Source organism: Sorex fumeus, unplaced genomic scaffold (genome assembly GCF_029834395.1).
Source record: "Sorex fumeus unplaced genomic scaffold, SorFum_2.1 ptg000029l, whole genome shotgun sequence".
NCBI classification, from domain to species: Eukaryota; Metazoa; Chordata; class Mammalia; order Eulipotyphla; family Soricidae; genus Sorex; species Sorex fumeus.
Genome location: NW_026606086.1, coordinates 5701239 through 5715743, shown reverse-complemented (window position 1 = coordinate 5715743; position 14505 = coordinate 5701239). Strand labels below are relative to the sequence as shown.

General features: G+C 45.3%; 1 protein-coding gene across 1 annotated transcript in view; it reads left to right on the top strand.

Annotated features, from left to right (window-relative positions):
• HERC1 (HECT and RLD domain containing E3 ubiquitin protein ligase family member 1) overlaps positions 1-14505 on the top strand; it is a 161069-nt gene that overhangs the window by 22725 nt on the left and 123839 nt on the right. Inside the window, exons 5-11 of the mRNA XM_056115813.1 lie at positions 2932-3028; positions 3666-3809; positions 3913-4040; positions 7045-7189; positions 7321-7492; positions 8059-8193; positions 8731-8896. Of these exons, the coding sequence (XP_055971788.1) occupies positions 2932-3028; positions 3666-3809; positions 3913-4040; positions 7045-7189; positions 7321-7492; positions 8059-8193; positions 8731-8896 (987 nt within the window). The remainder of the gene's footprint in view (positions 1-2931; positions 3029-3665; positions 3810-3912; positions 4041-7044; positions 7190-7320; positions 7493-8058; positions 8194-8730; positions 8897-14505) is intronic.

The following is a 14505-nucleotide window of genomic DNA, read 5'->3' as shown; positions in this document are numbered from 1 at the left end:
TTGTATACAAATATTTTAATTTTAATTAAATTAAGTACATCTTGATTTTTATGTAAGAATTGCAAGTGGAACGCTTTTCCTTCATTGCAGGTTATCCAGCAGGGCTGGCCATCAGATGAATTAGACTTTATTACAACTTTACTAACTTAACAGTCATCAGTCCCGAAGCAGGAGAGCTTTGAAACATTGAATTTTTATAATCTCAAGAGATACTTCATAAAATATTGAAGATGGGCTCTAGATAATTGTTTAAAATTGTGTTTTCCTAGACTTCTTGTCACCTTTTTTCTTTCTTAATTCCAATTTGAACTTTCCTTTATTTCTGTTCTTTTCATGTTTTATTTAAAATGGAGATGTTGCCAATTAAAAATAATTAACAGATACAGCTTTCAGATTTTTTAGGTGTATTAGGTTATTCAGATTATTAGGGTGTATATAGGGTATGTTAGATGCTGAAGGTTTTTTTGCTTTGGTTTTTGCTTTTGATTTTGGGGCCATACCTGGAAGTGCTCAGGGCATATTCCTGGTTCTCTGTTTAGGGAAACCTCTGTGGTTTTAGGGATCAAACCAGTGTTGGCCACATGCAAGCCAAGTGCTGGAACCCCTGAAATATCTCCCTGACCTGGTGCTCATTTTTGGTTTGTTTGTTTTGGGAAGCTAGATAGTTTCAATTGAAACTCATTTAGAAAGATGTGAGGGGAGGGAAAGCGAGAAGTGTGTATTCAAGAGAGAACATATGGGCTTCTCCACAGTGGAAACAGACAAACAGATATAGAGATTAGCAAGTATGGTGTGTGTTCAGGGGAGAATGCAGGCTTGGAGAACAGCTCTGATGCTCACTATTTTGTTTATTTTTGGGGGAAGTGGGGTTATTTATTTCTAAAATTTTATTTCCCTCTTATACTGTATATGAATTCAGTGGTTTACAAAGTTGTTCATGATTTGTTACAGATACTCAGTATCCCAACACCAATCCCATCACCATGCACCTTCCCACCACCATTATCTCTAGTTTTCCCAGCCACCCCTTAAGCCAGCCCCCATAGCAGGCCCTCAGTAATTTCTTTTACATTGCTTGCTATAATTTGCTAAACCAATGCTCAAAAACAGTTTCCTCAGAAGAAAGTTAGTGAAGATTGTTGTATATGGCCATTGGAGCTATTCAGCTGTTACAAAGATGTTACAGGTTAAGCCTTCTGTGTTGATATTTTGTTAATCTAGATGGGATGTTTTCTACATTATATCCCTTTCAATTTGGTATGCTACCCCTGGTTTATCAGTGTTGTAGAGTTTGAAGTGTTGCCCTTCTACAAGTGCGGCCATGGGCTCTAGGAAGTCTAACATTTTTAATGGGGTGATTCAGATCGAGTTAAATTTTCATCTGGGTGGTGGATTTGGGGTGTGTGCATGACTTCTGGAAGTACAGGGAGTTGGGGGGGACATAGCCCATCCCCGACTCCGTGAAAGCCTGGAGATTTCAGTCACCAGACCCACATACCTGAGTTTTTCAGTAGATTAATTTCTAGATGAGGCTCGTTCCAAGCAGCAGAGTCCTGCCAAGAAGGACCTTACATGGTGGCAGTTATGGAGTCTGGAGAGTTTCAGCTGCTGGGGCTCTGTTTGGGCAGGCGCTGGGCTCACCTGCCCCCTTCAGGGTGCTCCAGATGACTCAGCCTTATGCAGGTTCCAGAAGATTCTCTGCAACTTGTTGCTTTCGAGATTTATTTATGACTCTTTGGACCATGGTTGGTGAATGAGCCACATTGCACCAGGGGCAATTTGTGTTAATGACTGCCTGATGCTCAATGTTTTTATTTATTTTATTATTATTATTTTTTTCTTCTTGGGTCACACCCAGCGTTTCTCAGTGGTTATTCCTGGCTCTGCACTCAGTAATTACTCCTGGCGGTGCTTGGGGGACCATATAGGGTGCTGGAAATTGAACCTAGGTCAGCTGCGTGCAACGCCCTACCCACTGTGCTATCACTCTGGCCCCTCAATATTTTTGTTTAAGTCTAAATTTTGATTTTTCAAAGTGAGCTTTATTTTTTTCATATTAAAAAGACATGGAGTTATTGATAGCTTTCTTTTTTCTGTGTGTATTTTTTTCAGTCATCATTTATTTTGATCCGGTATGAGTGGTCTTCAAACTATGTTGCAATATATCCCTGTTCCTCTGAGTCTAGACATTGTAGTTATTTGCAAGTAAAGGATACTATTAGGAGTCTAATACTAGGAGGTTACTTTTACTGCTTATCTATTTTGTATTAATATCTTTTTTAAAAATTTTGTTTTGGTATCTTTTTGAGACTTACCCCAATTATGTAACGTTTTTCTTGAAAGCTTATAGAGGATTTATTTATATTAATATATTTAAAAATCACTTGTTCCCTGAATGTTTATCCATCTTCTTCTCTGAATAAAGACTTGTTTAGTATTCTTGACAGTGTTCAGAATGCCTGCTGTAAATGGAAAGGATGCCTGTAAACTTAAAACTGTGTGAATTAAAGTTCTTCTTTCCCCTGTGTCTTGCCTAGCAGAGGCCCTGTCTCACACTTACTGAACTCTCTGGCCAGGTCCTCTTTTTTTTTTTTTTTTTTTGCTTTTTTTTGGGTCACACCCTGCGATGCTCAGGGGTCACTCCTGGGTCATGCACTCAGGAATCACTCCTGGCAGTGCTCGGGGGACCATATGGGATGCTGGGAATCGAATCTGGGTCGACCATGTTGGCTGCGTGCAAGGCAAACACCCTACCCGCTGTGCTATCGCTCCAGCCCCTGGCCAGGTCCTCTTATCCTGGGCATAAACTCACCAACTCTGCTGGGCAGTTCCTAAGTGGACCCTAAATATTGAGTGTCTGCGGGTCTGTATGGTGCGAGACTCTTTGTGTTCCAGTCTGTGTGCAACAAGCTCCCTTTTTGTGCAATGTAGGTAGTTGTCTGTGTGTCAGCTGGATACAGACACAGCGCGGCCGTCACGGAGGATGGGGAATTGTACACCTGGGGCGAAGGAGACTTCGGAAGACTGGGTAAGCCTGCTTAGAGATCGAAATTACTCTTACAGAAAAATAGAAGTGGCAGTGCTTAACTGAGAAGCACTGGGACTATAACAGGTCAAGCATTAATGTTGTTCAGTTTAAGCTCAGAGGAAGATCATTGTATGGAGAGATGATCTAGATTCTGGTGTTTCTCTTAAATTGTAATTGAATCTAGCCGGCATATACTGAGCGCCCTTCTCTAGCAGGCAGAGCATGATTTCAGGGAAGGACAATGGCCTTGATCCTGAAGTACGTAAGCTAGTGCGTTTGGAAACAAGTTGGCATTATGTGAGCACTGTGAGGAGGATAGACCAGAATGAGTCAGTGTGAGCACTGTGAGAGTGGTACATCAGAATGAGCCAATGTGAGCACTGTGGGGGCACACCAGAATGAGCCAGTGTGAACACCGTGGGGGCACACCAGAATGAGCAAATGGTTTGTGGAAGGGACTGGCCACCTCGTTTGGGAATAGCCTAGAAGACTGGAGATAATATTAGACATTATTGTTTTCCAATTTACGGCACTTACTAAACGTCTTGATTTTAACATCGACTTTCGGTGTTTGTCCCTCCGTGAAGCAATGGCCTACGAAAGGCTGACATGCTTTGTTGTGATATTTTGGCTCTAGGTCACGGTGACAGCAACAGCCGGAACATCCCCACGTTGGTGAAGGACATCAGCAACGTCGGGGAGGTGTCCTGCGGCAGCTCACACACGATCGCTCTGTCGAAGGATGGGCGGACTGTGTGGTCTTTCGGAGGGGGCGACAATGGTACGGCAAGGTCATCGGGGGCTTTGGCCTTTGATTTTTTTAATTAGAAAGCAGAGAGAGCCTTTGGAATGCGTGTTTATTTGATGTCATTGCTGTATTTCAGGCAAGCTTGGCCACGGGGACACCAACAGAGTGTACAAGCCAAAGGTCGTCGAGGCCCTGCAGGGCATGTTCGTCCGCAAGGTCTGCGCCGGCAGCCAGTCGTCCCTCGCTTTGACGTCCACGGGTCAGGTAGGACCAGGCCGGGCAGGGACACGGGAGCCCTGCAGGGGACTCGGTGATGTCACAGCCACCGCGGGGGGTTGGGTGTGCACTGGCGTTGCCAAGATTCTGAGTTGGGTCCCTGGTGCTGCCTGGCCCCGAGCACCTGCTTGTGTTCCCTGGCCGTCACTGCGTCGCAGGGCTGAGTAAGGCCACGGGTCAGGCTCCTGGTCACAGACAGCAGGATTCCTGGGACTGTGCCTGCCTGTGGGCGTGGGATTGGGAACTAGACTTGAGGCCTCACACAGGCAGATGGGAGCCATCCCCCAGGCCCTGTAAATCAGTTTTAAAGACGACTTCCTGAAATGAAGTGTTCCCTCGGGGAGTACCTGAGAAGGAATAAGGTTTTCTGATTTGTTCTGTGTGACCCATGATCACGCTTTCTCATCCCCGTTTCTCTGTGTTAAGATGATTTCATGAAACTTTTACTCCTAAAACCATGGCTGGTGAGAGGGAAAGCAAGACTTGTTGGAGCCATTTATATGAGTGAAAAAGGCAAGCAGATGATTGAGAGCAAAGCGTTTCGTGTCAGAAATCTGAGAGGGCTGCATTATGGGGCAAAGAAGGTTTAATTGAGCTTAGGACACTTGGACCCTTGGAGCTTGTGACATGCATATTTTATTTCCTGCTGTTTGGTTGTTGATGACCCAGAGAGTCCTGATGCTGACAGAATCCTTTCCCTCTTGTTTCTGTTAGTGATGACAGTGAAGAAGTGAGCGAGCACTCATTCCCTTGCATTATGTGCCAGGCTTTCTTGTAAAATTGTTTCTGGTAAGGGCCAAAATGTATGCATGTAGGGGACAGCTCTGGGCCCCACCCTGGCATGGCTGACTCTCTGAGCACTCCCAGGAGTGAACTCTGAGCACTGTTGGGTTTGGCCCCCAAATGGAGCTAAAAAATATTTTTTAAAAATTCTCTTTTACATTTTTCTTACTACGGATCTTTTGGTAAGAGCCTTTGCGTTAAAGTCAGAACATGCCACCTGTTTACTGTAGCAGTAATGTAAATCACAGGTTCAGTGGGGGGAGGGAAGTGTCTGTGAATGGCCAAATTGACTTTTCATTGTCTTAGTCTAAGCTTAGTCATTGTCTACTAAGCTCATTGCACGGAATTCCAAAGGAAGTGGTATTTGTTATGTAGAATCATTGTCTTACGAATTCACAAAATAATGAGATATCAAATAAAAGTTCTCCGAAAACATTTAGAGAAATACTTTTCAAGGTTTTGGGTGGTTCTACTCCCCATTATGCTGAGAGTGAATGAAAGTCTCCTTTCACTGTCTTTTCACTGTCTGTTTCTGTTTTAACTTCTCGTAACAAGTGTGAGCTGGAAAATACATTTTAATATTTTTATATACAAAATGGCACCTCAGTATGAGTCACATGTTTTTTGGTCTGCAGAAGCAGACCACAGGAGCAAATTCCTGCTCTCAAATGATAAGTAATATTTGTACTTTTTTTTTTGATGAATTATTTAGGAGATTTTCAGGGATAACTTTGACTATGTAATTTTTCCCCTTTTTGTCTTTTACTTCTAGTCCCCCCAAAATGAGCCTCTGGAATTTGTTGCATTTTTTACTTAAATTCTCCAGTAACTGATGCCAGTTAATTAGTTTTTTTGAAGGATTACTTATTGGTAGTCTTTACTGAAATAATCCAGGCTAGCATAAGGATGAGAGTCTATATGGTATTATGAAAACGCAATGAAAGAGAAAGAGATTTGTTAGCCAGTTTGCTGTCATTTGGGATGCCATATTTGCAATATTAGCTTCTTCTCTTCACTCCCTGTTCCCTCAAGGACCTTAACTCACACTGGGTTTTGACTGTTAGTCAACAAAAGATATTTGGAGAGAACGTTTTATTCTTTGCAACACCACAGAGTGTGGCGCTCATGTATACAAGGCACTGGTCCACATCTCTGGCCCCACAGAACTATCTTGACTACTTCCTCACATTCTTTGTAAGTAATAATTAAAGTGATTGAAACAGCAAAACAGCAGTTTTTAATAAATTATGAGTAAGTAAGTAAAGTAAAGGCCCTCCCGTTGATCATCGATTTGCTCGAGCGGGCCCAGTACCGTCTCCATTGGAGACTTTGTTGTTACTGTGTCTGGCATATCGAATACTCTCGGTAGCTTGCCGGGCTCTCCGAGAGGGGCGGAGGAATCGAACTCGGGTCGGCCATGTTGGCTGCGTGCAAGGCAAACGCCCTACCGCTGTGCTATCGCTCCAGCCCTAAATTATGAGTATTTGTATGATTTACTTAACTCATTTTGTATGATTAACAGCTTGGTTTATTAAGCCAAGAAATATTTGTTGAGACCTTCACAGCAGAAGCAAGTGAAGGTGAAGTTTCAGGATAGTATCAGTGTTTTCAGAGTCCTAAGATTTGAGTACCGGCATAAGGTGTTTGCCTTGCCAGTGACCAGCCATGGTTTGATCCCCAACAAAATATCAGACCCTCCCAGGCACAGAACCAGGAGTAAACCCTGAGTAATGCTGATGTTCCCCCCTCCCCAAAACACACACACACACACACACACACACACACACACACACACAGAAAAATCCCAAATTAAATAAATAGCATGATTAGTCTGTATGAAAATATTTCACTTTTTAAACATTTTTGAGTGAAGGCAGTTAACTTTTATTGAAAGAAATGTAGGAACTCATGAGGATAGAGAGATACATGTAAGAGAGAACACAGGCTTCTTCAGTGGAAAAAGCAAAATCTTAAATGATGAAAAAAAGTAAGGTTTTCAACAATGAAGAAGTCATTTGATATCAGGTCACCCTCGCGCACTGGACATTCATCCCCGTGGTACAGGCCACCCTCACGCCGTGGACACTCATCCCCGAGATGCACGTCACCCTCGCGCAATGGACACTCATCCCTGTGGTACAGGTCACCTGTGTGCAGTGGACACTGGTCCTCGTGGGCACCGACGTTAAGTGCGTGTGTTTGGTTTCAGGTCTATGCCTGGGGCTGCGGAGCGTGTCTCGGCTGTGGTTCCTCTGAAGCGACCGCCTTGCGGCCCAAGCTCGTGGAGGAGCTAGCCGCCACCAGGGTCGTGGACATCTCCATTGGAGACAGTCACTGTTTGGCTCTGTCGCACGGTAAGGCCACTGGTTTTTGAAATGGCATTGTTACATTCCAGAAATATTACAATGTGGTAATTACAGTTATAACAAAATCACTATGGGGCAGCATTGTAATTAGCCTTTTGCTTTTGATGTTTTGATTTTAGATAACGAAGTATATGCATGGGGCAATAACTCCATGGGGCAGTGTGGCCAAGGAAATTCCACAGGTCCCATTACGAAGCCCAAAAAGGTCAGCGGTTTGGATGGCATAGCTATTCAGCAGATCTCGGCGGGCACCTCCCACAGCCTGGCGTGGACAGCTCTTCCTCGGGACAGGTGAGAAGGCTGAGGCTTAGGGATGCGCCACGCAGGGTCACCTCTGTGCTCTGCATAGGGGAGGCCGGGTTTGAACTCAGCGCCATACAGTCCCCTGATGGCTTCTCTCGAAGTGACCCCTCCCTTATCACCACAAGTTGTGGCCCCAAACAAAAACAAACAAAATTCTTAGGTTTGAGGCCAGGAAATGGCTCAAAGCGTGGTCCCTGAGCACAGCCAGGTGTGCCCCCTCTCTGCCATCGCTAGTGACAGCAGAGCAGCCATAGAAACAAACATTCCTGTACTTGGTTCACAGAGTGCCCTTCTGGACATTTTCGGAGTTGTTAATGTTTTCACTTCTGCTGTAATGGCATTGGCCACCAGGAGTTGCCCCTGAGTAGCTCTGCGCTGTTGCTCTCTGCAGCTTCTGGGATGCTTTCTTCTCGGAGAGCTCCTAGGGGGCTGATGTTTGTTTTTCTGGAATTGCTGGAGTCAAGAGTCTTCTGTGTGTCTTGTGGAAGTGATTTTTAAGCTTCTGTGTTTGATTATGGGTAGAGATTTCCTGACTCTCGGGTGTGTTCTCCCAGACAAGTGGTCGCGTGGCACCGCCCTTACTGCGTGGACCTTGAGGAGAGCACCTTCTCCCACCTCCGCTCTTTCCTCGAGAGGTACTGCGACAGGATCAACAGCGACGTGCCCCCACTCCCTTTCCCGTCCTCAAGGTAGGTTCCGTCTCTGTGTCTGCTGAGTGCTTTGACTTTGATTCACTATTTTTAGTTCTCTTTCCCTCTATCACCTCCCAGTTATAGAAAATTTCTTTAATCTATAAAAGGGCCCAGAGCAACAATCCAGCAGGTAGGGTGCTTGTCTTCAATCTCTGGCATCCCATATAGTCCTTCAAGCCCTGCCAGGAGTAATTCCCGAGTGCTGAGCCAGTAGTGACCTCTGAGCATTACCAGGTGTGACTCAAAAAGAAAAAATGTTATATATGTGTGTGTGTGCATTTATATATGTATATATTTATAATCTAAAAATAAATTAAACTTGGGTATTTATTGATAATAAGCTTTAGAAAAGTTTTCCAAAATTTCATAAATCACATTTAAAAATTAGTGTTGTTCAGAATTTTTATCAAAAGAAAATGTTTCTCTAACTGGATAGCACATGCTTCTATGTTCCCCCAATATAGAGGCCTCCATTGTGTTTTGGGAGCACCACAGTTTCTATACTCCATCACCGATGGCTCTTTTGGGTTTCAGGGAGCACCACAATTTCCTCAAGCTGTGTCTGAAGCTGCTGTCAAATCATCTGGCACTGGCACTGGCCGGAGGTGTTGCCACCAGCATCCTTGGGAGACAGGCCGGGCCACTGCGGAATCTGCTGTTCAGACTGATGGACTCGACTGTCCCGGATGAGATCCAGGAGGTGAGACGCAGCATGCAGTGCCCTGTCTTTCAGGCCATTTCCTCCCCTGTGGTGGTGGCTCATCAATTTAATTATACACAGAAAGCTTCAGTGGAGTATTTTCCTCTTTTCTGATGGAAATAAATGAAACGTCCTTTAGGACAGAGGTGATGTTGCGAATGCCTGTGGAATCTTCCATTTCCGGGCCTTCTGGAAGCCAGGTGGAGTTTCTTCTTGCATCTGTACCCACTGGTCTGTTCATAAATGTGTCTCTCTCTTCCACGAGCTGAATTCTTGAGTGTAAGGACCCACCCAGTTTCATTTTAAGTTTTTTTGTTGTGGGAAAAGATATATAGCAAAATTTATCATCTTAACCATTTTTAAGTCTGTGCTGCTTTAAGTACATTGCGTTTAGGATAAATTGCATGGCCGCCCACTCCTTTCTGCAGTCTCCAGGGCCTGCCACCTGCCCTCTGGGGCATTGGAGGTGAACTCAGGAGGGTCATCATGTGCTGTCACCATTCTGCCCCCTCTGGCATTGTAGGTGGCATTTAAGGGCAGTTGTGCACTGCTTTCCTTTTCATGACTGGCTGATTGCATTAACATGATGTTTGTGAGATTCATCAATACTCTAGAATATGTCAGAATAGGTCAGATAATGTTTCACATATACCCACACATCATATCATGTGCAGCCACTTGTCTTCAGTCTTCCGGAGCCGGATTAGACAATCACTTCTTAGATATGACACCAGAAGTAGACACAAAGAGAAATATTGGGCTTTTCCAAAATTAAAAGCATTTGTGCTTCAGAGAACTTTATTAAGAAAATGAGATCATGTGTCACTGATCGGGAAAATACTTAGAAATAATACTTCTGATAAGAGTCTAGATTTAGACTACATAAAGAATAGATCAAGAATCCCATAACTCAACAATTAAAGAGACAAGTAACTGGGCTGAAGCAATAGCACAGCAGGTAGGGCATTTGCCTTGCACGCGGCCGACCTGGGTTCAATTCCCAGCATCCCATATGGTCCCTTGAGCACCGCCAGGAGTAATTCCTGAGTGCAGAGCCAGGAGTAACCCCTGTGCATCACTAGGTGTGACCCAAAAAGCAAAAAAAAAAAAAAAAAAGAGATAAGTAACCAAATTTAAAAAATGATCCAACCCTTCAGTACTGCTGGTACCCCTGACCCTGTCACCCTGAGCATACTTGGAAGCCGCCCCCCAAAACTGACAGTGACCCAGGAATCTGCACGGAGGTCTGCAGAGGTAATGTGCGTAGGGTCTGCTTCATAGGAACAGTGCTGGCAGCCCTGGTGGCCATGGGGGGTGTCAGTCCAGATCCCGCTGTGACACTGCTCTCCACTCGCTGGACAGCTCTGTTCAGAGCGGCAGTATAAATGTGGGTGGGAGACAGAAACTGGAGCCTCACACCTGCTTACAGGAACGGCTAAACAGAAGAGTGACCGTTACACAGAGCTGGCCCCACAGCCTGGTCTGTAGAGCACGGCCACACGGTGCCGAACAGAGAGCTGCTAGCAGCGTTGTTCTGGATGGCTAAGTGGAGAGAAATGGTCCCTGACCTGAGGAACAGAACAAGTGCCGTCCTCATACGGGAATGTAACTGAGTCATCAAAGGGGCAGAGTGCCGAGGAAGGCTGCAGTGTGGCTGGGCTTGTTAGCCTGCAAGTGAGAGAGGCTCAGAGACCACGTCACATGGTGTCATAGATGTGAGATGCGAGGGGCTGGCCAAGCCCTAGAAAGTGCACTCCCTTGTTGTCTGGGAGAGAAATGGGAGTGACTCTGGATGAATCCAGTTCCTTTTTGAGGTGACGAAAATGTCCTAAAAGCAGATAGTGGTGATGTTTGCACAACTGTGAGTGTGTTAGATCCTGATGCTTTCAGATGGTGACTTCTGTGAACTATATGCAGTTCTTCTAAAGAGCAAAAATTATGTGATGTGTTTCAATGGGAAGAACATAATCCCTGGGAGAAAACTAGAATGAACATTAGCTGGCCAGAAAAGAGACTTGGAGGACTTAATATTTTAAAAAATGATAGAGTTCATATAAATATATGTACATATGTATATGTTCCATTTCTGTTGCTGGGGAAGCAGGGCCTGAATGCTGGTGTTGGTGATGGCGACACACAGTGGGCAGAGCCCCTCCTTGGGGTGAGGCAGGCAGGGACCCAGTGTCTGCCACATTCTCACTCCAGCACCACAACCAACTTTCTACATGGAACAAAGGGACCAGGGGAGGGGGCAAGAGCAGGCAGACCCGGCACCTCCCCTGTCCTACCTCAGAACCTTCTCTAGGGAAAGGTCAGCCTGGCCTTGGGCCATAGTCACTGTTACATGGGGATGGACGCTGGACATTCAGAGTATGGAGATGAGGGCAGCTGAACCACAGAGACAGTGGCCACCATTTGCCTGGCCAGCTTCTGGAGGCCGTTCCCCTCAGGACAGCCGTGGACTCAGATGGATGGGGTGGGTCTTAGTCATGGAGCTATATCCCAGCTTTGCTGGAAGCCTGCCTGTCTGCCAGCTGCCTGTCTGCCAGCTTCACATGGCCCAGTTGTCCCCTGGCCTTGCACACAGAGTGGCCAGGTAGCTGGCCCAGCTTCCCCTGGCCCTTGACATTGAGTGGCCTGGTGGCTGACCCCATTGTCTGCTAGCTCCGAGTTGCTGATTTTCCAGGGAAAGATGGGAAGTTGTCAAGGCTCAGGGATGACTGGGCCTGGCCTACTGGACAGGTTGGAAAGTCAAGATGAGAACTATTGGAAAACCTCATCTTTAGCATCCCCTGTTTATCCCTGGAGTCACGTCATAGCCTTGGCATCTCAGCAGCTCCAAGGGATGGGTTCTCCCACAGGGCAGAGATGGGGCTGTTTCTGGTTAGGGCTCTTCTGTTCCTCTTTTCCTTCTTGTTTGGGGGGCCACATGTGTTTGCTCAGGGCCACTCCTGGCTCTGTGCTCAGGGATCCCAGCTGGTGGGCACAGGGAACATATGGGGTACTGGGAATCAGACCCAGACCAGCTGCATGCCAGGCAAGTACCCTCTTCCTCTCTATACTATCACTCCTGCCCTGTTCCTCTCATTTTTATTTTTCTTTAATCCCCAAAACTTCTAATAATTTATGTGCAGCAGTTAGTTTTGTAGGTGACTTTTTTTTTTTTGCTTGCCCTCTGTTTTCCTTGGCCTTTCAATGACTTTTGTTCTTTTTTGCTTCTTTTTTGGTTTGTTTGGGGGCCACCTCTGGGGACCGATGTAGTGCCAGGGATCATACTGAGCCTCCTGCATGCAATTTGTGACTCCAGCCAGTGAAACATCCCAGGTTCAGTACCTTACTCTGAACTAAATGTAGACTTGTGGAAAGTTGCATTAATAGTTTTTTCATGTATCTTTCTCCCAGCTTCTATTAATGCTTAAACCTTACATGGCTGCAAGTGCAGTTATCCAAAGTAAGAAACTAGTATTAGATACTGTTAATTAAAACATTTTACTATGTTCTTTGTCAATTTTGCACCGATTCCATGTTCTTCTGCAGCTTCTGTTCAGGGCTCACATCACACTTAACCAACCAGGTTTCTTTAATTTCTTTAGTTTCTTGCATTCCATGTCCCTGTCATCCTTTTCCTTACATTACATGACCTAGGCATTTCAACAGTCCTGTCAGCTGCTTTGCAGACTTTGCTGTTTCTCTAGAGTAAATTGACATCATCCATTTTGGGTAGGAATACCACAGACACACAGTGATATACCATCAGCTCATGGTACAGATGTGCTTAGTGCTCAGGATCTTGACTGTGAACAGTTATGATGGTCTCTGCCGTGTCTCTGTGTCCATCGGTAGCTTCTGAGAAAAGGTTTGAGAGACAATGTATTCTCTGAGAATGTATTTGCACTTTGTGAATTGAATATTCTTATAGAATTTCTATCTTCCCAGAAAATTGCTAAGTCATTGTTCCGTAATTCTCAGTGTTTTTACTCAGAATGCCCTCAAGGTTTGATCTTTGTATAGGACTGTGTCTTTCCAGCTTCTTAGCAAGTTTTTTTTTTTTTTTTTTTGCTTTTTGGGTCACACCCGGCAATGCACAGGGGTTACTCCTGGCTCTCTCTGCTCAGGAATTACTCATGGCAGTGCTCAGGGGACCATATGGAGTGCTGTGAATTGAACCTGGGTTGGCCGTGTGCAAGGCAAACAGTGCCCTCCCTGCTGTTCTATTGCTCAAGCCCCTATAGCAAGTTCTTGTCCTTGTTCTCAAATTTCAAAATGATGAAAACTGATTTGGGTCTGATTTTTATCCACATGGTGGAAATTTGGGTGAAGAAATTTGTTTTAGAAACTCATTTGCTTTATTTTTAAGACAGTATCTTGAGGTTTATTGTTGATTTCTTCTTCATCACTTTCTGCCGCCTCCCCAAGTTCTAGTCAGTGGGGTGCTTGTTCCCCTGAGCCACCTTGTCCGTTGTCACATCTCTCCTCCTTATTCTCCTCTTCCCTCCACGAGAGGTTCACTCCTGCCTCGAGACCCTCAGCCCAGGTGCTGCCTGGACCCTGTAATATGTTTAGAACAGTTTTCAATCTGAGGTCATCTTGTTCCGATTTCTTATTCTATCTTTTTGGAGACGTTTCATTTTGTTCTTAAGTTTCATTTTATCCTATGTAATTGCAGATAAGTTATCTTAGTTTTAGTCTCCGTCTTACACCATTCTACTCAGAGTTTTAAGGAGTCCTGAGTGCTACGTCTTGCTCATTTAATATGTGACATAGAAAGTGGGACTGAGCATTTGTGCCTGTGACTGGGGTCCCCAGCTCCACTGTGGGGTGATGCTCTGTACAAGTGTGGTAGCCTGGCGCCTTTCACAGCCTGGCTGCACTCTACCCACGGAGGCTTCCTGCCTCCCTCCGGGGAAGCCTGGTGAGAAGAGAAACCGAGGCTCAGCATTCATAGCAGACCTTCCTCCTGAAGTCCTCGTGTGTAGTTTGTGCTTGTCACTGTGACCAGTTTGTAACCAATCTTTCTATTTCAACTTCTCTTTGTCCATCTGGACAGATGTTCTGGAGTCTTAGAAAATCCAGTGTCTTTTTTTTTTTCCTTTTGGCTTTTCTTAAACTTTCGGTTTAAGAGACAGCCCTTTCCAAAGAAATAGTCATTAGTCTTTGGGGAAAGGTGGAGTGGGCCGTACCCTGCCATGCTCAGGGCTCTGTGCTCTGGGCTCACTCCTGGCAGCGCTCAGGGACCACGTGCAGTGCTTGGAATTGAACCAGGTCAGCCACTTCCAAGATAGGCACCTTAACCCCTGATTCTTACTTTGACCCTCACTAATAAAAAGAATTTGACATTTTAAATTATAGTAATTAAAAAAATTAGAAATGTTAAGTGTTAGAACTGGAAAAGACTGGGAAGCTTATCTAGTTCAGCTGTCTCATGTCACTTCTGAGGCCCCGAGAACCTGGGATGATGGACGGAGTGCTGCTGTTCTGTCATGCCACCCCACCCATCCATCTCTCTGATATTTATCAATGAGGGCCTTTCCCAGCGGTGCTGCTGTGGTGCCGCTTGGGTTCAGTGACCGCCAGGCCCGTTTCCAGCTCACACTGTCAGGGATCATCAG